Below are 27,929 nucleotides of genomic sequence, written 5' to 3' on the forward strand. Positions count from 1 at the left end.
TACCTTAAACCTATAGCTTATTCGTAAAAGTAAATAATATTTCTTAATAACTACACTTATTCTTACAGACTAAAATTACACCACATATACTTGATATGTTTATTTTTAAAAATTACGTTTCACTTACCAGTTAGCTGTACTTCCTGTGCCCACTTCTAGGTTGATTTAAATATTTCTAGAAAACTGCATCTTACAAGATCAATTCTGCAGTAGCTGACTAGATGTAGATTATTTCCTTGTATGGATTTTTTCTGTGAACCTTCCTTTTATTTTGGAGGATGTCTAGGAATTGGTGTAAAACAGAGTAAAACAATTTTTAATACCCACGAAGGTCTTTTAATTTTTGTGTACTGTTTGTAGTTCACAGAGTCTTTTTACTGTACATATCTTCTAATGGAAGATCACAGTTTCTCCTTTAAGTATTTTTTCTACTTGGCAGTTGGAAAAGACAATGTGTAATATGGGTCTTCAAAATGCCGTCTTACGATTTATAAAGTGCTACCAGAAAGGAGTTAGAGATTTGTTTGAATATTCCAACCACACTTTCCTTCCCTTTCCTTTACCAAATGAATTGACATTTATTATTTTTGTCAGTTATTAATAATATAAAATAATTTTAAATTATGAAATACATAATGTAGAAACTGAAAAGGACAATAACTACTTACCATGGTTATTTTCATCCCTTACTCCTTCCTTCTGTAGTCTGCTCTCTTTGCCAGTGTTTAGTATTGGTATATCCTTCTAGAGTTTTTTATACCAGATGAATATCTTCATAATTGTTATCATTTTACATGTGGTTCTTTCCTTGTCTATATTGATCTACCACAATCTTTTGTAATTTTTTTTTAACTTTAATTTTTCATTTTAAGTAAGAAGTTCATTTAAACAAGAAATGCTTGAATGAAGGGAAAACTACCTATCATTATTTTTTTTGAAGTAATTTTTCCCTACTTAAGTACAGATTGTGCTACAAATAACAACTACATATAAAAAAGTTATAAAATTGTTATTGATTTACAACAACAAGTGAAAACCATTAAATATTTCCAATCAAACAAGATATGCAAGGATTTTATGTTTTGTGTACTTTTTAGTTACAATAGTGAAAATAAAATAACTTAGTGAAACAGAAAAGCTGAGTAAGCATGCTACTAATGAAGACAGTTTGTTATTTTTACAGAATGAATGTTTTTCCCCATCTCCATTTAATTTTGATCAAAGCATACATTGGCCATTTAGTTTTTTTAAAAAAAGGCAATATTCTTGGTCACATGCTTTGTTACTTTATGCACAGTAAAGGACTGGGGAAGGGGAAAATAAAGAAATAAGAGAAAACTATACTTTGGTAGTAAAGATTGTAGTGAAACTAAATTATTGTTTTCAACTGAGAATATACTCTATGAGAATAATATTTTGGAGGAAAGTAGCAAGTTTTCTTTTAAGAAGACACCTGTCTGCTACTGGAATACATTAATTGAATCTTCATCCTTCCTTTGCACCAGGTGTGTCTCTTCTATTGACCAACTGATTGTCAAGTTGGATTCTAGTTTATCTCATTGACAAACCCAGTTCACAGTAGACTTTCATGAATTTATTAAGTGTACCTTAGCCTACCACAAGATCATCCTTCTTCAGCACCTTCAAATTTAATATGATCATTGCTTTTAGTCTTGACTCCTCTTTGGGAATTTTGTAGAATATGGCAAGTGCCAGAGAAAGAGGTACCAAACAAGCCTACTAACCTTTTAAATTGCTACATATCATTCCATCATATGAATGTATTTTATTTAAAATAAACATGTTTATGATGTTTCTCAATATTATTACAAATATAAATATCTTTGTACATCTACCATAGCTTACTTTTCTGATTATTACCTTAGAAGAATAATATAGAAGTTGATTTACTGTTAAGGGGTTTACATATCAGGTGTTGATACATATTGCCCCTAAGAAGATGGTTTTTATCCCCTAGATTCAACAAGACATATTCACTTTTTGCCAGGTAATTATTTTTTTGAATGTGAATTGCTTGCATATGTTTCCTAATATTTTAATTTATAAGAGCATTTTATGTGTAAAAGATACAAACTTGTGCCATGTGTATTATAGTTTTACCCAGTTTCTTGGTTACCTTTTAATGTTGTTCATGATATATTTTGTGGTATAATCTGTCAGTCTTTTCTGTCAGTGTTTCTTTTTTCCCCCCAAACATAGAATTACTTTACCTACCTCAAAACTGTAAAATATATTCTATCTTTATTTCCATTTATTTATGTCTTTTGCATTCATATCTTTAATGTCTTTAGATTATTTTGGCATATGGGGAAATAAAAAGGATCTAACTTTATTTTTTCAAATGGTTGGCCAATTGCCTCAATATTATTATTTTAAACATTTTTTTATTCTAATAGTTACACATCCAATATTATTTTTTAAATTTTTATTTATATATGACAGCGGAATGCATTACAATTCTTATTACACATATAGAGCATGATTTTTCATATCTCTGGTTGTATACAAAATATATTCACACCAATTCATGTCTTCATACATGTACTTTGGATAATAATGATCATCACATTCTACCATCATTTCTAACCCCATGCCCCCCTCCCTTCCCCTCCAACCCTTCTGCCCTATCTAGAGTTCATCTATTCCTCCCATGCTCCCTCTCCCTATCCCACTATGAATCAGCCTCCTTATATCAAAGAAAACATTAGGCATTTTTTTTTGTATTGGCTAACTTCACTTAGCATTATATTCACAAACTCTATCTATTTACCTGCAAATGCCATGATTCTATTCTCTTTTATTGCTGAGTAATATTCTATTGTGTATATAAGCCACATTTTTTTTATCCATTCATCTATTGAAGGGCATCTAGGTTGGATCCAGAGTTTAGCTATTGTGAATTGTGCTGCTATAAATGTTGTTGTGGCTGTGTCCCTGTAGTTTGCTGTTTTTAAGTCCTTTGGGTATAGACTGAGGAGAGGGATAGCTGGGTCAAATGGTGGTTCCATTCATCTGGAAAAGTAAGAGACCCAGAATAGCTAAAGAAATCCAATATAATTTTTTTGAGTAATCAATCTTGTTCTGTTTAAAATAAAATTATTGTCATATATACACATATATATTTCCCACTCCATTTTGTTTCACTGATCTATGTGACTATTTCTGTGCCATCACTACATTATTTTATCATCTTTAGGTTTTAGTACATTTTTGTACGTGGTAAGGAAAATATCCTATACAGAGTAGGCGGCTACAGTATTCATACTAAGTTTCATAGGTATAGGCAACAAGCTCAGTGAAGTATGAGACTTTACCCACTGTGTGCTTCCAATTTGCCTTTTTGCGATTTTAGTTGGCCACATTTTTTCTGAGTTGGGTGGTTTTTTTGGAATTCTAATGTAAGAAATCCAGAGTTACTTTTAAGGACTCTCTTTCTTTTCCTATGTTGAGTGACAAACTGTGTCTTAGTTGGCTTGGGCTGCTATACAAAATAACATAACTTAAATGGCTTAATCTACAGATTTTTTTTCTCAAGAATTCCAAGATCTTGGAGTTTTAAGATCAAGGTGCTGGGAGATTTGGTGCTTGATGAGGGCCTTTTTTCTGACCTGCAGACAGCTGGCATATTGCTGTGTGCTCATATGATCTGATCTGTGTACTTATGTAGAAAACACTCTGGTTTCTCTCATTTTTACAAGGATGCTAATCCCATATGAAGGCTCCACTCTTGTGAATTAATCTAAACCTAATTACCTCTCAGAGGCCCCCCTAATATCGTCACATAGGGATTAGGGCTTCACCATGAGAATTTCGGGAGAGATATAAACATTGTCCGTAGGAAGCCGTTTACCATTTGTTTAATTTTCCTCTAATTCATTCCCATCTTTTGATCTATAAGAGGTACATTTTATTTTATTCCATTGTTGCTAAGGATGAAGCAAAAAGCAACTATTCAATTTTTTTTTTTGATATTTTTTTTAGGAACTTGAAAAGAAAAAAATTTAAAATATGAGTTTTATTTGCCTTTTTGAGAACAAAACTGGTTTTTCTTCAATTATCTACTAATATTATGAGTTTTAAAATATGATCTAAAATGAAGTGGGGAAAAAGTTTATTTATTTATTTTTTGGTATTTAAGTCTATATCATTTTCTGTACTTATTGGTTGTATTCATTCATCCTGAAACAGAGAAATAAAGTAGTATTTCATTCAGTGTAGCATATGTGTCTCCTGCTAACTGGAAACTTTAAAACATTGGCACATAAAAGTGACAGTTAAGGAATTATACACAAAGGGTTTTATTTGGTTTTGAGTTTTTTTTTTTTATGCTGGGGATTGAACCCAGGGAGTTACAGAAGCTAATCACCCTCATTACCACTGAACTATATCCTTACCTCCTACAAAATGATTTTTAATGAAATTTTGCAGTATCTATGAAATCCTGAGTCGAAGGAGATCAATAAAACTATTGCAAATGACTTACGATTATATTTCATTCTAGGCATTCCTTCTCCTGAGATTCAACTTGGGCACAAACTCAGTGAGGGTCTGCAAGAGCAAATGAATGAAAATAAGATGATGACTGTTCTTAGTGCGGATGCAGTATTACAGGTGTGGAGCCATAAGTATGATTGAATACACACTTATTAAAAATTAAAAATGTTATCTCACTGGCAAATTAACAGTGACAATTCTTTTGTCTAGTATTTTGCTTTTTCCCTTTTTCCTCCCTTTAAAACAGTCTCTTAATTAGTCATTCTATTTCTTTACTATAGCTTTGATGAAGTTCATTTGTTTTTTTTGGGGGGGATATATAGTATTCCCCCCTGCCCATAGCTTTCTTTTTTTTTTTTTGTTAGACATATGGAAGAGAAAGGAACAGAGGTTAAAATAGGATATAATAATTGAAACTTTCATCTCTATGTATGTCAGAGATCATCTTAAATTTGTGAAGAAGGTGCTAGTTTTTATAATACAATTTGAGATTTGGGCTGCTTAAAACCTTTCTGTTGTTTTATGTGTATGAATATGTGTGTTGTGTAGACATTCGCATACTTAGCTTAAGAATTTTGTTTCTGAATTCAAACACCAAGGGGAATGGTAAGGGGTAATTCAGTAAGCACTTAGAAACTGTCAGCAGTTGCAAAGACTGTCTGTGAGGGTCTATTTAATATTGTAGCTAGGAAGATTTATCACAGTATTTATTTCTGATGAAGAGAAAAATTTAACACCAAATATTTGTCCTTGAAACTAAGATAGCCTTATTTGACTCCTAATAATTTGTTTAAAAATTGGGTTTACAATTTTTGAATGAAGAAAAAAATTCCCTCTAGCTTCTGTAACTGTGAAATAAGAATATTTTTTTTCCATTTATCTTATAAGCATTTGCTATGTGGTTATTATACCAGGTCTTCAAATGTACCTTAGCACATGGTTTTGAAAGCTTGATTATCAGCCTACTTTGGATAGTTTTTTAAAAATATGAATTTCCAGATTATGTTTATGTAGAACCTGGAAATGCCCATTTTTTGAAAGCCTCCGAAGTAATTTCCAATGGTTGGCTAGCTTGGAAAAATTGCTTTAAAGGACTGTGAAAATAAACCTTTTGAAACTAAACTATATAGAAAAATTGATTTGATCACATATAGAAATGGAGAGATCTGGTAAAATATTTTCTCCGAGTTAAAGAAAGAAGTATATTGTTTTTATAAATTGAATCAGAGTTCTAAGTAATTGCTACCTAAATACTCAGATACCAATTGGCATTTCAACTTCAAAGACGAATATTTTAGAAATGATGGCCTATTTTAAATAAGGACAAGCAGAAGAAACAGAGGATCTTTGATTTGGTATCTTTCAATACCTTTGGTTTGAAATCTTGAAATACTTTTGGTTTGGGTCTTGCAATAGCTTTTCTAGTTTTTAAATGTGCTGCATAGGAATCAGTTTTTAAATTTTACATAAATAAATTTTTATTTCAGTTGGAGAGTTTAGTGATACTAAACTTTGGAGACATTGTGTCTATCAAAGTTGTGTGGGATGGTTAATTTTGTGTGTCAACTCGACTCAGTCATGAAGTATCCAAATAATTTGTCAAATATTTTTCTGGGATGATGTTTCAGATGATATTCAAATCTTTTTCTGTGATGATGTTTCAGATGATATTATCACTTAAATCAGTATACTTGCGTAAAACAGATTGCCCTCTGTATTGTGGGTAGACTTCATCAAATCAGTTGAATACCTGATTTGAATAAAAAGACCTGCCTCTCTCAGCAAGAGAGAATTCTCCAACAGGCTGCCTTTGGACCTCAACTGCTCCATCAGCCTACTTTGATTATCAGCCTACTTTGGATAGCTTTTCCCTGCGGGTCTTTAGACTTCATCGGTATCATTGGCTCTCTGGGTTTTCTGTCTGAAGACCTTCAGATTGAAACTTCAGCCCTGACTTTCTTGGTCTCAAGCCTGACAGCCTACAGTGTAGATTTGGACTTAGTTTCAATAATCATGGGAGTCAACTCTTTATAATAAATACCATATATATGTATATACATGTACACACACACACACACACACACACACACACACCTCTATTGGTTTTGTGTCTCTGGAGATCCTTGAGTAATACAGTGGGCACTGCTAGTCTCATAATCAATATTTGGTCACCTCAAAGATACTTGTTTGTTAGGGAATAATAATAAATAATATAATAAGCATTATTTTAATAATTAAAATTATAAAACATTTTAATAATTATAAAATTAAATTATTATTATAAATATAATAATTATTATTGTTCAGTTTTGCAGTTATTGTAAGCAGGCCACTTCTACCACTTCTTTCTCTGAAATGCAGGACTCTGTCTGAGAGGTGTGGATCCAGATTGAATCCTTTTCCCTTTCTGTACCCTTATCTCATATGTAGAGGTGGATTCATTAAAATACATGATAAGAAGGACCTAGAAAGACTTAATGGAAATTTTAAGATGTCAGAAGACATTATCAAGGGCTGGGGCTATAGTTCAGTGGCAGAACACTTGCCTAGCATGCATGAGGCACTGGGTTTGATCCTCAGCACCACATACAAATAAACAAAATAAGTCATTCTGTCCATCTGCAACTACAAAAAAAAAGTGTTGATAAGGATGTAGAGAAATTGAAATCTTTGTGCTTTGCAGGTGGGAATATAAAATGGTATAGTCCTATGGGAAATATGGCAGTTTCCTCAAAAATTTAAACATAGTAACACTATATGATCTAGCAGTTCTACTTTTGAGGGTACACCTGAAAGAACTAAAAGCAGGGACTTGAAGAAATATTTGTACACTTATCTTCATAGTAGCAGCATTCATAATAGCCAAGAAAGATGGAAGCAATGGAAGTGTCCTCAATGATGAATGGATATACAAAATGTGACACATTCCTGAAATGGAGATTATTCAACCTTAAGAAAAGGAAAAATACTGATACATGCTACCACATGGATGAACCTTGAAGACATTGTACTATGTGAAATAAAGTAGTCCCCATATGACAATATTGTATGATGCCTCTTTTATGATGTTCCTGGCATAGTCAGATTCAGAGAGACAGGAGGTAGAATTATGGTTGCCATGGGTGGAGAGAGAAGGAAATAGAGTATTCGTGTTTAGGATATGGAGTTTGAGAACCCAACAATGTTCCGGAGATGAATGGTGGTAGTGGTTGCACAACAACTGAATTACTGAGGACTATAGAACTATACATCTAAAAATGGTTATTATGGTAAATTTTATGTATATTTTGCCACAATAAAATAAGACTTATCTTAAATGTTAATTTTTTATCTTGTTTTATTAGATTAGCACATATAAAAAAACTACTGTTTTTTCTTCCTAGCAACCTCAAGATGAAACAGCACAAAATCAAGCTGTGTCACAGTAAGTATACCAAGTTTTGGCTTTATTATATTGTGGGTTTAAAAAATTTTTTTTTTCAAATTGAACATGAACACATTACCTTTGTTTTACTAATTTATTTATTTTATGTGGTGCTGAGGATTGAACCAGGTGCCTCATATGTGCAAGGCAAGTGCTCTACCACTGAGCCACAATCCTAGCCCCATATTATGGGTTTTTTAGCCCCATTTTTTTGGTCACTTTGTACATCTGAGGTATGTCTTTATTTTCTTAAAGAGTTTCAGAATTATTGTAGATCTTTAAATAATTGCCCGTTGAGTAGCATAAATGTGTTTTACAAACATTCCAGGTAAGATTTATTTCATAAGAAGACTGAATCAGATTAAGATAAATTGATTCTATTATATTTTGAAAGCAAGTTTATAGCATAACATAAAGGAAGAATTTGTAAAGCTTATTGAAATTAGAATTAGTGTAACTATTAAACTTTGGGAGACTATTCTTTCAGTTCTTTTAGTATGTTCTGTGAATTCCTGAGAACTCTCTAGGAGTTCCTGATATTCTTTTGGGGAGTCTCTTAAGGTCAAAACTATTTTCATAATAATAGTAACATATTATTTGCCCCTTTAATAGTGTTTCCATTTGTGTGACAATGCTAAAGCAGTAGTGAGTAAAATGCTGGAACCTTAGTAGAAATCAGTGCAGTGGCACCAAACAATACTGCGGTTATCTTATTTTTCACTGCCATGTACTAGCATTTAAAAAAAAAGCCAGTTTCACTAAAGAATGTGACAAAGCAGAAAAGTTGTTGATTTTATTAAATGTTTAATCTTGAATATATATCTTTTTAATATCCTATGTGATAACAAAGCAAGTGCGTTTAAAACATTTCTGTGTGTACTGAATTACACAGTAGTCTTGAAGAAAGTACAAGTGCACTTATTGTAAATATTGTTAAGAAAACTAGTTTCACTTTTTTATTTTCTAACTTTGAAGCATAATTGACAAATTGGCTATTTTCATTGGTTATATGGCATTTTAAAAAAATGAATGGAATATGCTGGTTCCTTCAAGGAAAACAGCTGATAGTGTTTGATGGCAGTGGAAAAAGTCCAAGCTTTCTAGTTACAATTTTGCAAAACTGGGTTCATCCCCTTGACCTACCTGATGATTTTCTAATGCTTCAAATTTTCTTGTGAAATCACAGATAAAATTTATGAAGGTAATTTTTTTGATGTTTTATAATGAAATGTGTCAACATTAGGAAGATCCACAAAACTCAATGTATCAGTATTTCCTAAAAGATCAGTTACAAAATCAGGTGCAAGTAAAACATCCAATTGAAGTACAAGATAGAAAAAGAAAAAAAAGTACAAGATACACAATTGGTTTTAGTGTAGCAGCACAAGAAGCTTATTGATTTTGTTTCAGTTTCTGTATGTTTTAAATTTTATTTTATTGATTCTTAATTATAGAATTAAGTAGAATCTATTTTGGTAAAATTATATAAGCAAAGGATATATCTTATTCTAATTAGGATCCCATTCTTGTGAGTAAGCATGATGGTGGGGTTCATTTAAGTATTTTCAAATGTATTCATAGGAAAATTATATTTGTTCTACTGTCTTTCCTATTCCTGTTCCCCTCTCCCTTTCTTTCTTTCCCCTTTGTCTAATCTACTGAACTTCTTCCCCTCCCCTCCTTTAACATGGAGAAATCAATAAATGTAATACACCACATAAACAGACTTAAAGACTAGAATCACTGTTATCTCAATAGATGCAGATAAAGCATTTGACAAAAATACAGCATTTGATCATGTTTAGAACACTTGAAAAATTAGGGATAGAAGGAACATACTTTAAAATTGTAAAAGCTAAATATGACAAACCCAAGGCTAACACATTCTAAACAGAAAAACTGAAAGCATTTCCTCTAAAAACAGGAACAAGACAAGGATGCCCACTTTAACCACTTCTGTTCAACCTAGTCCTTGAAACTCTAGCCAGAGCAATCAGGCAAAAGAAAGAAATTAAAGGGTATGAATAGGAATAGAAAACTATCTCTGCTGACAACATGATTTTATATTTAGAAGACCCCAAAAAACTCCACCAGTAAACTTCTAGAACTCATAAATGAATTCAGCATAGTAGTAGGATACAAAATTAACATCCATAAACAATTGCATTCCTATACTCTAAGGATAAAGCAGCTGAAAGAGATATTAGGAAAACTATCCCACTCACAGTAGCCTCCAAAAAAATAAAATACTTAGGAATCAATTTAACAAAAGAGGTGAAGGATCTCTACAATGAAAACTACAGACTACTAACGAAAAAAATTGAGGAAGGCCTTAGAAAATGGAAAGATCTCCCATGTTCTTGGATAGGCAGAGTCAATATTGTCAAAAATGGCCATAATATCAAAAGCATTATTATGGATTCAATGCAGTTTCCATCAGAAACATTCAATGACATTCTTCATAGAAATAGAAAAAGAATCATGAAATTCAGTTGGAAAAATAAGAAGCCCAGAATATCCAAAGCAATCCTTAGAGACACGAAGCAGGAGGCAACAAAATACTGGACCTTAAATTATACTATAAAGCTATAGTAACAAAAACAGCATGGTTGGCACTAAAATAGGCAAGAAGACCAGAATAGAAGATACAGTTTCTATATTTCAACTAACTTTTTTCCCCCTGTGCCGGGTATTGAATGGATAAAAAAAATGTGGCATTTATACACAATGAAGTATTATGCAGCACTAAAAAATGACAAAATCATGGAATTTTCAGGGAAATGGATGGCATTAGAGCAGATTATGCTAAGTGAAGCTAGCCAATCCTTAAAAAACAAATGCCAAATGTCTTCTTTGATATAAGGAGAGCAACTAAGAACAGAGCAGGGAAGAAGAGCATGAGGAAAAGACTGACATTAAACAGAGACGAGTGGTGGGAGGGAAAGGGAGGGAGAAGGGAAACTGTATGGAAATGGAAGGAGACCCTCATTGTTACACATAATTACATATAAGAGATGGTGAGGGGAAAGGGGAAAAAAAACAAGAGAGAATTGAACAACAGCTGATGGGGTAGAGAGGGAAGATGGAAGGGAAGGGGAGGGGGGATAGTAGGGGATATGAAAGGTAGCAGAATACAACAGTTACTAATATGGCATTATGAAAAAATGTGGATGTGTAACCGATGTGATTCTGCAACTTGTATTTGGGGTAAAAATGGGAGTTCATAACCCACGTGAATCAAATGTATGAAAGATGATATGTCATGAGTTATGTAATGTTTTGAACAACCAATAAAAAAAATAAAATAAAATTATTTTTTATTTTAATTTTTTTAAAATTATTTTTTAAAATTTTTCTTTTTTCTTTTCTATTTTTTTCTTTTGTCTTTTCATTTCTTTTCAATTTCCTTATTCCCCTTTCCTTGAATTCTACCTGTTTACTCTCATTCCCTTTAGTGACTTCTTCCCTCCCCTTCTAATAACTTTCCTCCCAAGCATCACGACGCTGATTATGTGTAATTTACTAAATATGTATAGGTAAATGTTCTGAGGTGTTATATAGTGCTACCAAGTCCCTAGCTACCCACAAATACTCCAGACCATTCTTCTGTTAATATCCCTCATCAGTAGAGCAACCTTCCAAGGTTGCCAAGAGATACCAACCTCAATAACATCACATCATTCGACCTAAATATAAGTCCCAAGACCAAACCGCAGACCGCTATATGCCATCAGAATCCATACACAGTTTAAGAAACGAAGAATCTGCTTTAAAGTGCAACAAAACTCATCATCTCTAGTCATAGTCTCCCATCACATAAGAGAGACCCCAGAGATACACAAAACCAAATAAATTTATAGGAGTAAACAGTAACTCAGCAGTCAAACAGAACAATAAGTAACATGAGCTGCATGAAAAAGCAAGGAAGAAAAGGAGTACAAACAATGCAGGACAGCCTAAATATTCAGGAGGACCTAGAGGCATCAGAAAAATGGTCAAATAGAGAACTCAAGGAATACCTTAAACAGATGGAATGGCATCTTAAAGAGGACATGAGACAGCAAATTCAAAAATGAAAGAACACATTGAAAATGAATTACATAAACAGATAAAAGAAGCAAATAAGCATCTTTATCAGGAGATAGAGATTATTTAAAAAATCAAATAATAATCCTAGAAATGAAGGAAACTATAAACCAAATTAAAAACTCAAATGAGAGTATCACTAACAAAGTGGAGCAAGTAGAAGCCAGAACGTCAGATAATGAAGACAAAATATATCATCTTGAAAAGAGTCTAGCCAACTCAGAAAGGCTGGTAAAAAATCACGAGAAAAACATCCAAGAGATATGGGATAACATAAAAAAACCAAATTTAAGAATCATCGGGATAGAGGAAGGTATAGAGGTTCAAACCAAGGGAATGAGCAATCTGTTGAATGAAATAATTATGGAAAACTATCCAGATATAAAAAAGGAAATGGATGTACAAATTTTAGATGCATACAGGACACCGAGCATACAAAATCACAGTAGACCAATGCCAAGACACATTGTTATGAAGATTTCCAATATACAGAACAAAGAGAAAATATTAAAAGCTACAAGAGAAAGGAGGCAGATTATATTCAGGGGTAAACCAATACGGTTAACAACGGATTTTTCATCACAGACACTGAAAGCGAGAAGATCCTAGAACAATGTATTTCAAATACTGAAAGACAATGGATGCCAAGAATTTTGTATCCAGCAAAATTAAGCTTCAGGTATGACAATGAAATAAAAATCTTTCATGATAAACAAAAGTTAAAAGAATTTGCAGCCAGAAAACCAGCATTGCAAAGCATCTTGTGCAAAACACTACACAAGGAAGAAATGAAAAACAATAACCAAAACCAACAGTGGGAAGTACCTCAGTAAAGTGAGAGGGTGGGGGGAAAGCTAATCATGGAGAAACAAACCAAATAAAAAAAAAAGATAAACAATCAAACATGGCTAGAAGTACAAACCATATATCAATAGTAACTCTAAACGTTAATGGCTTAAACTCACCAATAAAGCGACATAGGCTGGTAACATGGGTTAAAAAAACAAATCCAACAATATACTGCCTCCAGGAGACACATCTGATTGGAAAAGACATACTCAGGCTGAAGGTGAAAGGTTGGGAAAAAACATACCACACACATGGTCCTTGTAAGCAAGCAGGGGTGGCCATCCTCATATCGAATAAAATCGACTTCAAGACTAAGTTAATCAAAAGGGATAAGGAAGAACATTATATACTTACTGTTAAAAGGAACCATTCACCAATAAGACATAACAATCATCAATATTTATGCACCAAATAATTGTGCTGCGACGTTCATAAAACAAACTCTCCTCAAGTTCAAGAATCAAATAGACCACAACACAATAATTATGGGTGACGTCAACACATCTCTTTCACCATTGGACAGATCCTCCAAACAAAAGTTGAATAAAGAAACTATAGAACTCAATAACACAATCAATAACCTAGACTTAACTGACATATATAGAATATATCAACCCATCATCAAGTGGATATACTTTTTTCTCAGCAGCACATGGATCCTTCTCAAAAATAGACCATATATTATGCCATAGGGCAACCCTCAGTAAATATAAAGGGGTGGAGATAATACCATGCATTTTATCTGATCATAATGGAATGAAACTGGAAATCAATGATAAAAGAAGGAAGGAAAAATCCTGCATCACATGGAAAATGAACAATATGTTACTGAATAATCAATGGGTTACAGAAGACATAAAGGAGAAAATCAAAAAATTCTTAGAGATAAATGAAAATACAGACATAACATATCGGAATCTATGGGACACAATGAAAGCAGTTTAAGAGGGAAATTCATTGCCTGGAGGTCATCCCTCAAAAAAAGAAAAAAACAACAAATAAATGAGCTCACACTTCATCTCAAAGCCCTAGTAAAGGAAGAGCAAAACAACAGCAAATGTAGCAGAAGGCAAGAAATAATTAAAATCAGCGGAAATCAATGAAATTGAAACAAAAGAAACTATTGAAAAAATTGACAAAACTAAAAGTTGGTTCTTGGAATAAATAAATAAGATCGACAGACCCTTAGCCATGCTAACGAAGAGAAGAAGAGAGAGAACTCAAATTACTAACATACGGGATGAAAAAGGCAATATCACAACAGAGGCTACAGAAATACAGAAGACAATTAGAAATTATTTTGAAACCCTATATTCCAATAAAATAGAAGATAGTGAAGACATCGATAAATTTCTTAAGTCATATGATTTGCCCAGACTGAGTCAGGAGGATACACAAAATTTGAACAGACCAATATCAATGGATGAAATTGAAGAAGCCATCAAAAGACTACCAACCAAGAAAAGCCCAGGACCAGATGGGTATACAGTGGAGTTTTACAAAACCTTTAAAGAAGAATTAATACCAATACTTTTCAAGTTATTTCAGGAAATAGAAAAAGAGGGAGCTCTGCCAAATTCATTCTATGAGGCCAACATCACCCTGATTCTGAAACCAGACAAAGACACTTCAAAGAAAGAAAACTACAGACCAATATCTCTAATGAACCTAGATGCAAAAATCCTCAATAAAATTCTGGCGAATCGGATACAAAAACACATCAAAAAAATTGTGCACCATGATCAAGTAGGATTCATCCCTGGGATGCAAGGCTGGTTCAATATATGGAAATCAATAAATGTTATTCACCACATCAATAGACTTAAAGATAAGAACCATATAATCATCTCGATAGACGCAGAAAAAGCATTTGACAAAGTACAGCATCCCTTTATGTTCAAAACACTAGAAAAACTAGGGATAACAGGAACTTACCTCAACATTGTAAAAGCTATCTATGCTAAGCCTCAGGCTAGCATCATTCTGAATGGAGAAAAACTGAAGTCATTCCCTCTAAAATCTGGAACAAGACAGGGATGCCCTCTATCACCACTTCTATTCAATATAGTTCTTGAACTACTGGCCAGAGCAATTAGACAGATGAAAGAAATTAAAGGCATAAAAATAGGAAAAGAAGAACTTAAATTATCACTATTTGCATATGACATGATTCTATACCTAGAAGACCCAAAAGGGTCTACAAAAAAACTACTAGAACTAATAAATGAATTCGGCAAAGTGGCAGGATATAAAATCAACACGCATAAATCAAAGGCATTTCTGTATATCAGCGACAAAACTTCTGAAATGGAAATGAGGAAAAACACCCCATTCACAATATCCTCAAAAAAAAAAAAAAAACTTGGGAATCAACCTAACAAAAGAGGTGAAAGATTTATACAATGAAAACTACAGAACCCTAAAGAGAGAAATAGAAGAAGATCTTAGAAGATGGAAAAATATACCCTGGATATTTGGATATTTGCCTATCATGGATAGGCAGAACTAACATCATCAAAATGGCGATATTACCAGAAGTTCTCTATAGGTTTAATGCAATGCCAATCAAAATCCCAACGGCATTTCTTGTAGAAATAGAGAAAGCAATCATGAAATTCATGTGGAAAAATATAAGACCCAGAATAGCAAAAGTAACTCTAAGTAGGAAGTGTGAATCTGGAGGTATAGCGATACCAGATTTCAAACTGTACTACAGAGCAATAGTAACAAAAACAGGCGGGTGGACCAATGGTACAGAATAGAGACCACAGAGACCAATCCACAAAACTACAAGTTTCTTATATTTGATAAAGGGGCTAAAAGCATGCAATGGAGGAAGGATAGCATCTTCAACAAATGGTGCTGGGAAAACTGGAAATCCATATGCAACAAAATGAAACTGAATCCCCTTCTCTCACCATGCACAAAAGTTAACTCAAAATGGATCAAGGAGCTTGATATCAAATCAGAGACTCTGCGTCTGATAGAAGAAAAAGTTGGCTCCGATCTACATATTGTGGGGTCGGGCTCCAAATTCCTTAATAGGACACCCATAGCACAAGAGTTAATAACAAGAATCAACAAAATGGGACTTACTCAAACTAAAAAGTTTTTTCTCAGCAAGAGAAACAATAAGAGAGGTAAATAGGGAGCCTACATCCTGGGAACAAATTTTTACTCCTCACACTTCAGTTAGAGCCCTAATATCCAGAGTATACAAAGAACTCAAAAAATTAGACAATAAGATAATAAATAACCCAATCAACGAATGGGCCAAGGACCTGAACAGACACTTCTCAGAGGAGGACATACAATCAATCAACAAGTACATGAAAAAATGTTCATCATCTCTAGCAGTCAGAGAAATGCAAATCAAAACCACCCTAAGATACCATCTCACTCCAGTAAGATTGGCAGCCATTATTAATGAAGTCAAATACAGCAAGTACTGGCGAGGATGTGGGGAAAAGGGTACATTTGTACATTGCTGGTGGGACTGCAAATTGGTGCGGCCAATTTGGAAAGCAGTATGGAGATTCCTTGGAAAGCTGGGAATGGAACTACCATTTGACCCAGCTATTCCCCTTCTTGGACTATTCCCTAAAGACCTTAAAAGAGCGTACTATAGGGATACTGCTACAACAGTGTTCATAGCAGCACAATTCACAATAGCTAAACTGTGGAACCAACCTAGATGCCCTTTAGTAGATGAATGGATAAAAAAAAATGTGGCATTTATACACCATGGAGTAGTACTCAGCACTAAAAAATGACAAAATCATGGCATTTGCAGGGAAATGGATGGCACTAGAACAGATTATGCTAAGTGAAGCTAGCCAATCCCTAAAAAACAAATGCCTAATGTCATCTTTGATATAAGGAGAGCAACTAAGGACAGAGCAGGGAGGAAGAGCATGAGAAGAAGATCACCATTAAACAGGGACGTGATGGGGGAGGGAAAGGGAGAGAGAAGGGAAATTGCATGGTAAAGGAAGGAGATCCTCATTGTTATACAAAGTTGCATATAAGAGCAAGTGAGGGGAAAAGGGAAAAAAAAGAGAGAAATGAATTACAGTAGATGGGGTAGAGAGAGAAGATGGGAGGGAAGGGGAGGGTTGGGGAGGGGGGATAGTAGAGGATAGGAAAGGCAGCAGAATACAACATACACTAGTATGGCAGTATGTAAAAAAGTGGATGTGTAACTGATGTGAATCTGCAATATGTATACGGTGTAAAATTGGGAATTCATAATCCGTGTGAATTAAATGTATGAAATATGATATGTCAAGAGCTTTGTAATGTTTTGAACAACTAATAATAAAAAAATAGAAAAAAAATAAAGACAGTGGATGTCGCTCAGTTGTTAAGCACCTCTGGGTTCAATCCCCAGTACTAGGAAAAAAAATTAATATTATATCATACAGTAAAGAAATTCTTTAATCTCTTTTAAAGATACCAATACTAAAGAAAAAAAATTGAGGAAGGAAGATTTTTAAGAGTGTAAAGGAGTCTGAAGATCAAATTTTAAAAATATTTATTTTTTTAGTTGTAGTTAGACACAATACCTTTATTCCATTCATTTATTTTTATGTGATGCTGAGGATTGAGCCCAGGGCCCTGTGTGTGCTATGTAAGCACTCTTCTGCTGAGCCACAATCCCAAAATAAACTGTGAAACATTACAACTTTTTTTCTAATTTGTCAATTGAACCAGGTGTGCTCTACCAATGAGCTATATCCACAGCTTTCTTTCTTTTCTTTTCTTTTCTTTCTTGATAGTATCTCATTAAATTGCCCAGGCTGGCCTCATACTTGTAATCCTTCTGCCTCAGTCTACCAACTAGCTGGGACTACTTGCAGGAAATACTCATGCAAACCACTGCACTTTAGACTCATTATTCTTTTTTCATTTTGGAAAATATAATTTATCATAAAATATGTTAATATATTGCTGGATTATTACTGTCATTTAAAAACAAATATTGAAACTTTAATTGCTATATTGAAGTATATATATGCCACATTAGCTAAAGCTCTTTGGTATCTTCAATAATTTTTACGGATGTAAAGGATTCTGAAGATCAAATTTTTTTAATATTTATTTTTTTAGTTGTAGTTGGGCAGAATACCTTTATTCCATTCATTTATTTTTATGTGGTGCTGAGGACCAAGCCCAGGGCCCTGCATGTGCTAGGCAAGCGCTCACCACAATCCCAGCCCTGTGAAGATCAATAATTTTAAGGGTTATTATAAAATAACCCTTTTACCAAACATATTAGAAGTATAAATTCATTTTAAAAAATGGAAAAAAGAAAAAAACTAAGGAAGATTAACATAGCACAAAATCTCACTGCCCAGAGAACCATTGTTGACATTTTGGAAGATTTTATTTTAGAATTTGGATCATTCATAGATAGTGTTACATACTGTTTTTAAACTTTTAAGTAATAACTTATAATTATTTTTTCATGTTATTAATGTTTTTTGAATGTGTGAGTTTATTACTTTGTTATATAACTGATTATGTTCTCTGATTTGTTTGGTCATTCTATGATAGGATATTTAGATTATTTGCAGTCTTGCCTAATATAAATAACTTTTTAATAATTTAGGAGAAGCTTTGCTGTATTTTCAGATTTATGTCTTAAATTCTCTTTTACAATTAAGGAAAAAATTATCTAGTTGACTCAAACCAGGGTTTTGTTTTGTTTGTAATTACTTCTTCTCAAAGCATAACATTTTGGGAAAAAAGAGCAATTTTTTTTCTATTTGCCTATTAAAAATTATCATTTTATATTAATAGTTTTATTTCCATTTTCAAGGTAACATATTAATCACTTTTTTTGTACAAGAAAGGCTGCTCAATTTATTTTTCTTGGTTAGGATTTAAGTAGCTGTGCCTGATGCATAAAAACTGGTCTAAAAACATCTGAAATGAGGGAGTTTTTTTTTTTTTTAAGGAAATTATCTTGGTTTTATTTATGCAGTGTATTTCCTTTCCTTCAGTCAACTTTTTTCCCTTTGGTACAACAAAATCATTTATTTTGCAAGTAAAATTTTTAATAATTTAGTGAAGGAATAGTTGCATGTATTTAAGAAATAAATGTTTGTGCATAGAATGGAAATTATTCTTATAAAATGGATATATATTTGCTCATCCAGTAGCAACTATAACAGGCAAATTTTGTCAAATAAGGGATTTCATTTATTTATTCTATTTATTTGTTTATATTCAATTATTTCAAGGGATAAAGAAGAAGTATACAGTCTTCAACTTTTAATTATCCAAAGACACAGTGTCAGAATTTCAGATTAGACATGACTCTTATTTTGCCTTCAGGCTCTTCCTTCTCATATTTCTTACATTTTTTTTTGCCTGCTGTGAAAAAAAATGATAAATAATGTCTGAGAAATTTCTCATTAGTGATTTTCACTTATATCTAAAACTATAATGACAAACTATCAGGATGTTTGAGGATGTATGTAGCCAACCTACATAATTCTGGACTATTTTCTCCCTATCATTGCTACCTCTATTTGGCAAGCAGTTATCTCCAAAAACTTTTTCAAATCAAATATATTTAGCTTACCTTGTGGTATTGATATGAGATATTCCCCCAATGTGTTGAAGGTGTGGTCTCTAGAGCAACAATGTTCAGAGGTAGAGCTTTGGGGAATTGATTGAAATAAGAGGGCTTTTATTTCATTAATGAATTAATCCATTGGTAGATTCATAATTTGCATGGACCGTTGGGAGGTGGTGGAAGTTTCTACCACCTAGGAGGTGTGACCTAGTTGAAGGGGTTGGGTTCTTAGCTAAATGCCCTTGGAGACTATATTTTATCCTTGTCTCTTCTCTCTCTCTCTCTCTCTCTCTCTCTCTCTCTCTCTCTCTCTCTCTCTCTCTCTCCCCTCCCCCTCCCTCCCTTCTCTCTCTCTCTCTCTCTCTCTCTCTCTCTCTCTCTCTTTCCCAGCTGCTTTTAGGTGAGCAACTTTCCTCTATCACATCCTGCCACAATATGCTACCTTGCCTCAGGCCCATAGCAATGAAACTGGCTGACCACGAACTAAAACCTCTTAAAACTTTGAACTCAAACAAATCTTTTCTCTTTAAGTTTTGTTACAGCAATGAAGAGTTGACTGATGCTTACACTGCTGAAGTATCTAATCTTTTTTTCAACTTGCTCCTTTAATTTTGCAGTCACTTCATAGGTAAATGTTAACAAGTTGATAATTGTAAAAATAATTGGAATGATGTAGCAAAACAATAACATTTGGAAAGCTCTTTTTAAGAAGTTTTAATTATATTTGGATGAAAATAGTATTTTTTCCTTTCCACTAAAAAGTTTAATTAATTTGTTCATTTATTTTTTAGGACTAGAAAAAATTTTCCAATGTTCACTGTGTCATTTCCGCAGCCTGTACTTTCATTGAATCATCAAAACATTGAAGGTATGTTTTAATGGGTGGAGGTTTTCTTTGCCTGAAAATAAAAGGCTTAGATATGGAGTTACTTACAAGTAGGCTGGTATACTGTACATTTTAATTTGAAATCACTGTTGCATAGCATTGCCCGTGAAGGAAACAGGTCAGCTGCAATCAGTACCTGCTACTCCAAATGCCTACTCTTTCTACTTGTGATTTTTGGGGCTGAAACTTGAAAGAAAATGTTTTGTTTTTACTGTTCATAACATCATTAATATCTACACTATGCTCTTCCTGACTGGCAGTTACACAGGCCAGTTTTACTTTGGTTTCAGTTACATTAGAGAATGGCTCTTTTTCTCTTTGAGGTGTCTCCTAGGAATTCCTCCAGAGTGAAATTATGTATGTTGTGTCACACTGTAGTAAATATTCATGATAGTTAGTGAAACCTTGTATTATAAGAAAAGGGCAGGAAGACATGATAAGAAATTGGAAAAGATAAATTTATAAAGCTCTGTATTCTGCTTTGCATTACCACTTCTCCTTATCACTAATTCTTACATCACACTCCTAGTGCCTAATAATATTATCTGTTCATTCTTTTAATGAGTATGTTTTAAACTTTCTGTGTGTCACGTGTATTGGTGGCACATGTGTATTGGTGGCACACTGTGTATTGGTAGCTATGGGTGTATGAATTCTAAATAAACTAGGGATCCTTAAAGGATCTGGATTTCAGGATTAGTCTGAAATGAATCATTGATGAAAAGCAATGACTCTTTTAAGGATGTCTGGGGGTAGTACTAAAAGAATAAAGGCCTAGATCATTGCTTCCCCTGGCCTGATGTGAGAAATTCAGGAAAAAAACCCAATAATTTTAGTTCGTGGAAATGTTTGTGGACAGATTATATATTCACAGTAATACTAAAAAATGTTAATAATACATAAAAAGTTGTCTATAAAAGGTGACCATAGTAGGATTTATTAAAGTTTGAATGCCTTTTAAAAGTCAGGACCTGTTAATACAGTGCATTTTGTTTTATTTACAACATATATGTCTATTTGTAAATCACAGGGTTTTTCTATTTATCCACTAGTAAGTAGAAAAAAAAGAAAACATAACTATGAATAAGTTCTGTGGTCTTGGAGAAAGTAAGAACTGTACCAAGATAGGGAAGGACCATGTGCATACAGAGCACCAGTAGTGACACATTAAAAAGTGTGGGAAGTGAGGTCTAAGCATGTCTTAAGATGACAAATAAGTAATACCCAATTAAAGAGAGTGTTTAGCAGGGACTAGATCCCACACCTCTTAGGAAATAAAAGCCATAAATATCCCTGCCTGTTGTTAGATGCTGATAAAAGGTATGAGTTTATAATAATACTAACAGAACAAGTCAGTATATAATAAATATTAGAACAATGGCCAAATAAAACTTAAAGATGGCATTGTAAAAAAAATAAACAAGAGAAAAACCTTTGTGAAGTTTAAGGTGTTATTTTATAAGTAAAGCTAGATAACTGGCTACTGAGGTTTGAATCCAACAAAAAATCAGGTAAGCAAAGGACTTAAAATCAGCATACTACAGTAATGCAGCCACATCAATGTTTATAGCAGCTTAATTCACAATAGTTAAGCTGTGGAACCAACCTAGATGCCCTTTAACACATTGAATGGATAAAGAAAATGTGGTATATATACACAGTGGAATATTAGTCAAGAAGAAGAATGAGATTATGGTGTTTGCTGGTAAATGGATAAAACTGGAGACTATCATGCTAAGTGAAATAATCCAATCCCCCCAAACCAAGGGCCAAATGTTCTCTTTAATATGTGGATGCTAACACACAATGGGGGTGGATGCTAACACACAGTGGGAGGTGGATTAGACAAAGGGGAATAAAGGGATGGGATGGGGAGACAGGAATAGGAAAGACAGTAGAATGAATTGGACATAACTTTCCTATGTTCATATATGAATGCACAACCAGTGAAACTTCACATCATGTACAACCACAAGAATGGGATCCTAAATAAAATAATTTATACTCCATGTATGTATAGTATGTCAAAGTACACTGTCCTGTCATGTATATCTAAAACAACAAATAAAAAATATTTTTAAAAAATGAGGTATCAATGACCCAGATCCTGACACCTCAATTGATCCAAAAAATTATTTGGTTTCTATTTGATGCAATTTTTGTAACCCTGGGAAGGTAATTAATAACTTAATTATTTTTATTAAAAACTATATATTTGGAATTAGCCATCTAGACTCAATTTAGATAGTCTTAATTTTGTTGACAACATCTGAAGTATCATAATCAGGAACAAGTGGAACATATGCCTTCTTCTCTTCATTAGGTCTGACCAGGGTATTGACCTTGGCCACAACAATGTCCTAGAGCTTCTTCATAACTGTTTGATCTGGTGCTTGTTGGTCTTGACATCTAGAATAGTGTCGTGATGCTCTCTGTCTTCTTCACGGCAGACTCAGAAGTTAGGGGGAACTTGATGATGGCATAGTGGTCAAGCTTGTTTCCTCTGAGGGTGCTATTTTGAGGATATTTGGGCTTCCTCTGGAGCTGCGCTGTCTTGTGCTACCAGAACATGGGTAACACTTGGATCTTTTTGTTTTTGTCTGTGAATGCCTTTCAGCATTACCTTTTAGACTTTGTTTTTGCTTTGGCTTCAGTTTTGGAAGAGGCAGGAGTTTTCTTCTTTACTTTCGGTGTGCTTTTAGTGAAAAAGTTCAAAATATAGTAATTTAAAATTTGGGGAGTAGGGGGAGGTATTGGGGATGGAGCCCAGGGGTGTTTTACCACTGAGCTCCATCTCTAGCCCTTTTTATTTCTTATTTTGAGACAGGGACTTGCTAAATTGCTGAGAGCTTCACTAAATTGCTGAGGATGGTCTTAAGCTTGGTGATTCTCTTGCCACAACCTCCTGAGTTCCTGGGATTACAGGCATGCATCACTATGCCTGGCCTTAAGGTTGTTTTTTTTTTTTTTTTTATTGGTTGTTCACAACATTACAAAGCTCTTGACATATCATATTTCATACATTAGACTGAAGTGGGTTATTACTTGCCAACATTTTCAAAGGGGAATATTTCTCATATAAAATTGGGGTTTGGACCTCTCAAAAAATCAGTAGATTTGGAAACATGGGGTCCATATTTCTTCAAGGTAACTACTGTGTGGTGCTTAATGGGGGTTGTTTGCCCACATAGACTCCTTATCTAACACACCTGATTGTAGATAGAAATTTGAATTGCCAATCCTCTATGTTCCACATGTATTTGTTTCTTGGTGCTGGGGATGGAACCCAGGTCCTCGTGCATATGAGGCAAATGCTCCGGCTTGTGTTTGTTCAGTAAAAAGCGATACATGAATGGGGGATTCATTTAAATTGTCATTATGTGTATTGGAATGTCCAGTTTTCTTTTTAAAATTGTGATAGCCCAAGTATTTGAGGGTTGGTAGATATTATCTCTCTTTCTATCTCTCTCTCTCTCTCTCGATTTAAAAAAATAAAATGTTTGAATTATTCATAATGTAAAAAAAAAAACCGTTCAAAATAACTGTTACTTTAATATTAAGTTACAGGCCTAAGAATAGAAATAAGAATGAATCAAACCAGGGTACTGTTATTTTAGAATTAGTTTAATAATAATAATAAATTTCATAACCATTGTATTTACTTTGCCTTTTACATTAAGTCTGCTGTTGTGAAAAGATTAATCCTGTTAAATTTGTAACTTAAGAGAATTAAAAGTTTATAATCAATGTCTAAATATTAAAGAAACAGTAATTTTCATGTTTTTGTGTCTTAGAGACTGAATTTTAATAAATCGACCATTAAAAATATAAGAACAAATTATAATTGATGCTCCTCTCCAAATAAATAAGAACTTTAAGGTTTTTAAGTCAAAGTAATTTTTAAGATCAATATCTGATAGCTCAATATTATAATTCAAATTATGTCAAACATACCCTTCAAATTTGGTGAAAACCTGTATAAATCCTTTTATAAGTTGTGTTTGATGGATAAACCAAAAGAATCATGTTTATAAAGCTGTAAAGTTACCATTTTAGAGATTGAGGTCCTTTTTGTAAGGTTGTCTTGTACAACGTGGACAGAGGTGTCATGGATGGTGTCATGCCATGGGCTTTCCCTTTTCTTCCTTGGTTTTTGGCCAGGATAACAGGTGTCAGCCATAGTTACACAAAGATTGATTCACATTTTTTCTATACCTAATTCCAGTATTTATAGAAAACAAGTTTCCACTATGTCCATTTTTCCTGCCAGTTTTGGCCTTCTGAGAGCCATTAATTCCTGTGATGCTATTGGCATCTGTGCAGTGTCCTCAAAACCCTCATTTATCTTCTGAGTGACAAGTCTTACTATTTCTTAAAAGTACTTTGTGCACCATAGTGTTTGTTTCTGCCCTGAAGCTGTGTTGATTAGAAACCCATAGAATTGGTAGTTTCTTTCCCTTCTGGCACCTCATTGCCACTCTCTCTTGCTTTCACTCCTTTCAGAGTATTCAGAACATGAAAATAATTTTATAGTATCATCACAGATTAAATCTTGTGCAAGTAAACTGTTAACTTATTAGCTTTTATACCTGATAGTGTTCTAATATAGTCCTATTCTTTTTCTCTCTCAGTTTAAAGGGTAGTTCTGAGCAAATTATGGAATAATCAAAATAAGCAGACTATCTTAAGTAAATATAATAGCATTAACATTATAATGCTTGTATATAAGTTAAAATCTATATGTAAGTTAAAATTTTTGCATAAATTGAAACTTCTCTGGCTGTTTTTATTGCTTTTGGTATTTTAGAATCATTTCTTATACATACTATTATATTTTGTTTATCAAGGGATAAGGATAGATAAGAATTCCAGAAGAATTTTTTAAAAACAAATTTTAAGTTAAAAAGGAGAATTCCTGTAACTAAGAATCCTGAAGTTATAGAATGTTTTCTGAATTTAGTATTAAGCAACGAAGATATCTTTCTGTCTTTTTTCTGGTGCTTCTTCTATGTATTGTTACTTCTCCTGGCAAGATTGATGGTCTTCAGTGACCTAAAATCCTTTGTCACATTTGAAACTGACTTGAATCCCCTTTCCTCAGCACTTTATTATATTTCTTGAGTCAGTCCCTTCAAATAGTGAAACAAATGCCACCAGTTGTAATTATATTCTAGATTATAAAGTTAACTTTGAGACAAAGCCCTGAGGCTTTTCACCAAGGTCTTTGATATTTTGTTCTTTGTTCACATGCCTCGAAAAAATAATAAAAATGAAATCACTACTGGAGCTTTAACACCAAAAGGACTATCTTATTCAGCCTCTATTCCTTGCTGTGTCTATAAACAAATAAATTTTCCCCCTTTATAGAGGAGGGAATTCAGTATAAAAAATGACTCATTTCTGGGCTGAGGTTGTGGCTCAGCAGTAGAGCACTCACCTAGCATGTGCCAGGCCCTGGGTTCCATCCTCAGCATCACATGAAAATAAATAAAATAAAGGAATTGTGTTGCAATACATCTAAAAAATAAATATATTTTTTAAAAACGACTCATTTCTGAAAATTATAGTCTATGGTGTAGTTTGAGATAAGCCCTGGGAAATGCTAGTCTTCCATTCCCCAGGAAGTAGAATACATGCCTTGTTGACTTTGACCTAGATATTCCTGGTCTGTGTCATATAACCCTCCTAAATAGTGCCATGTTGCACATCTGGCCTCTAAGACCTACATGTGGAATGATGGGTGCAGGACCGTATGGTTAAATGATTGATTTTTTTAGGGTCTGTACTTCAGGTCTTCTTATGAATGATCTATCTATGTGTCTATCTACTTACCTAACTCATTTATTTGTTTATCCACCAATTCAACAAACAAACTTCTGGGTCAGGGGTGGCTAAGGCCAATTAGTACCCACTGAGAATATTTTAGCATCAGATTTTACTGAAATCTAATTAAAAAATTTTTTTTTAATCTTGGTGGAGAAGATCAGTAGATTAGAGGAAAGAGAATGGGAAAGGGAAGAAAGAAAGGAAAGGGAGAGGACATGAACTGAAATTGAATTCCATCAATGTACAAATTTGTTGAGATGAACCCTACTACTGTGTATAACTATAATGCTCTAATGAAATTTTTTTAAATGAAAAAAACCTTGATGGAAACAGTAAAGAAAATATGAGAATTCCTTCTAAATGTTTATTTTTAATATAGTAATGAAATTTCTGTAAAATATTTTATTAATTTATCATATTTTTGAAACAGTAAATGTTAACATAAGAGAAATATTTTTTTTTCCTGTTCAGTGCTGCAGATCAACCCAGGGCCCCTCACATGCTAGGCAGATACTTAGCCACTGAACTATATTCCCAGCCCTTTTTAAAGTTTTATTTTGAGACACAGTGTCTCTAATTTGCTGAGGCTGGCCTCCAATTTATGATTCTCTTACCTTAGCTTTCTGAGTAGTTTTGATTATAGGCATACACTACCATGTCTAGTTAAAAAAGATCATTTTGATGGTGACATCAAAGACAGTATAGGAAAAGATTTCTTTGAAGATTCTTTATAATTCAAAGGAGAAAGAGGGTGAAATCTTTTTTTCTGTTTTTGAATCCTGCTCAAGGACCTGAGAGTTTATTCAAACAAACCAACCAACAAACAAAATATAATCTTTTTTGCAAAGATAATTGCCAATTTTCCTCAAATGTTTCTTTTAACCAGGGGGATGGAGGAGTAGAGGGAACACGGAAAAAATATGTTTTTATTGATATTAAAATTTTAAGCAACTAGAGATACCAAATTTCAAATAACTTAAGATATGGATAGTGAAACATGAGCATAAAGGATTTCAAAGTTAGAAAAATTATTCTTATTATTTTATTCACTTTATTCATTATCTATGAGGAAGTGGAATGCCATGATTTTTAAAATCCTACTTGATTTTCATCATTAAAAGTAAAAACCATTCTTTTTGTTTTAAGTATGTACTGGGGGGTTTGACCTTCCAGCATCAACTGTGAGGAGCTTGAGGGTACAGAGAAACCCCTTGGGATATGGTTTCAGAGAACAGTGTCTGCTTTATCACACAGCAAAATAGCTTTTATACCGGGTATGTACCAATTTACATATAACAGTCATGATAGGCTAGGGGTAATAAAAACATATCATCTTACAAAAGTCAAGACACCAAAACCAGAAACTGGCATGTAACCTGACCCTACAACAACAAGGGGAATAACTCCTTGTTGAAGGAGCAAGGAAATTGTGCTCGCCAACATTCTAACAGCACTTTGTCCTAAAACAGCATTCTATGTTAGGACTTCCTTGATGCACAATGAGTAATATAAGCTGAAAAACCTGTCTTGCTTGAGAGGATATATTCTGAGGTTCAACAGATAAAACTTGCTTTTACAGTAGCTATGTAGATATTGCCTAGTAAAAAGAAACTGAAAGAATGACTCAAACATGATTAATTTTAAATCCTTTGGCTATATACTAAGGAGAGGGATGACTGGGTCAAATGGTGGTTCTGTGACAGTTTTTCTAAGTAATTTTCATCCTGCTTTGCAGAGTAGTTGCATCAGTTTTCAGTCCT

General features: G+C 33.5%; 1 protein-coding gene across 1 annotated transcript in view; it reads left to right on the top strand.

The window, feature by feature from the left end:
- The window catches only part of Ankrd31 (ankyrin repeat domain 31), a 184,291-nt gene that overhangs the window by 14,511 nt on the left and 141,851 nt on the right, over window positions 1-27,929 (top strand). Inside the window, 3 exon segments of the mRNA XM_077791084.1 lie at window positions 4,523-4,632; window positions 7,899-7,939; window positions 20,249-20,325. Coding sequence (XP_077647210.1) covers window positions 4,523-4,632; window positions 7,899-7,939; window positions 20,249-20,325 — 228 coding nt within the window.

The sequence above is a fragment of the Urocitellus parryii genome, chromosome 1 (genome assembly GCF_045843805.1).
Source record: "Urocitellus parryii isolate mUroPar1 chromosome 1, mUroPar1.hap1, whole genome shotgun sequence".
Classification (NCBI taxonomy): domain Eukaryota; kingdom Metazoa; phylum Chordata; class Mammalia; order Rodentia; family Sciuridae; genus Urocitellus; species Urocitellus parryii.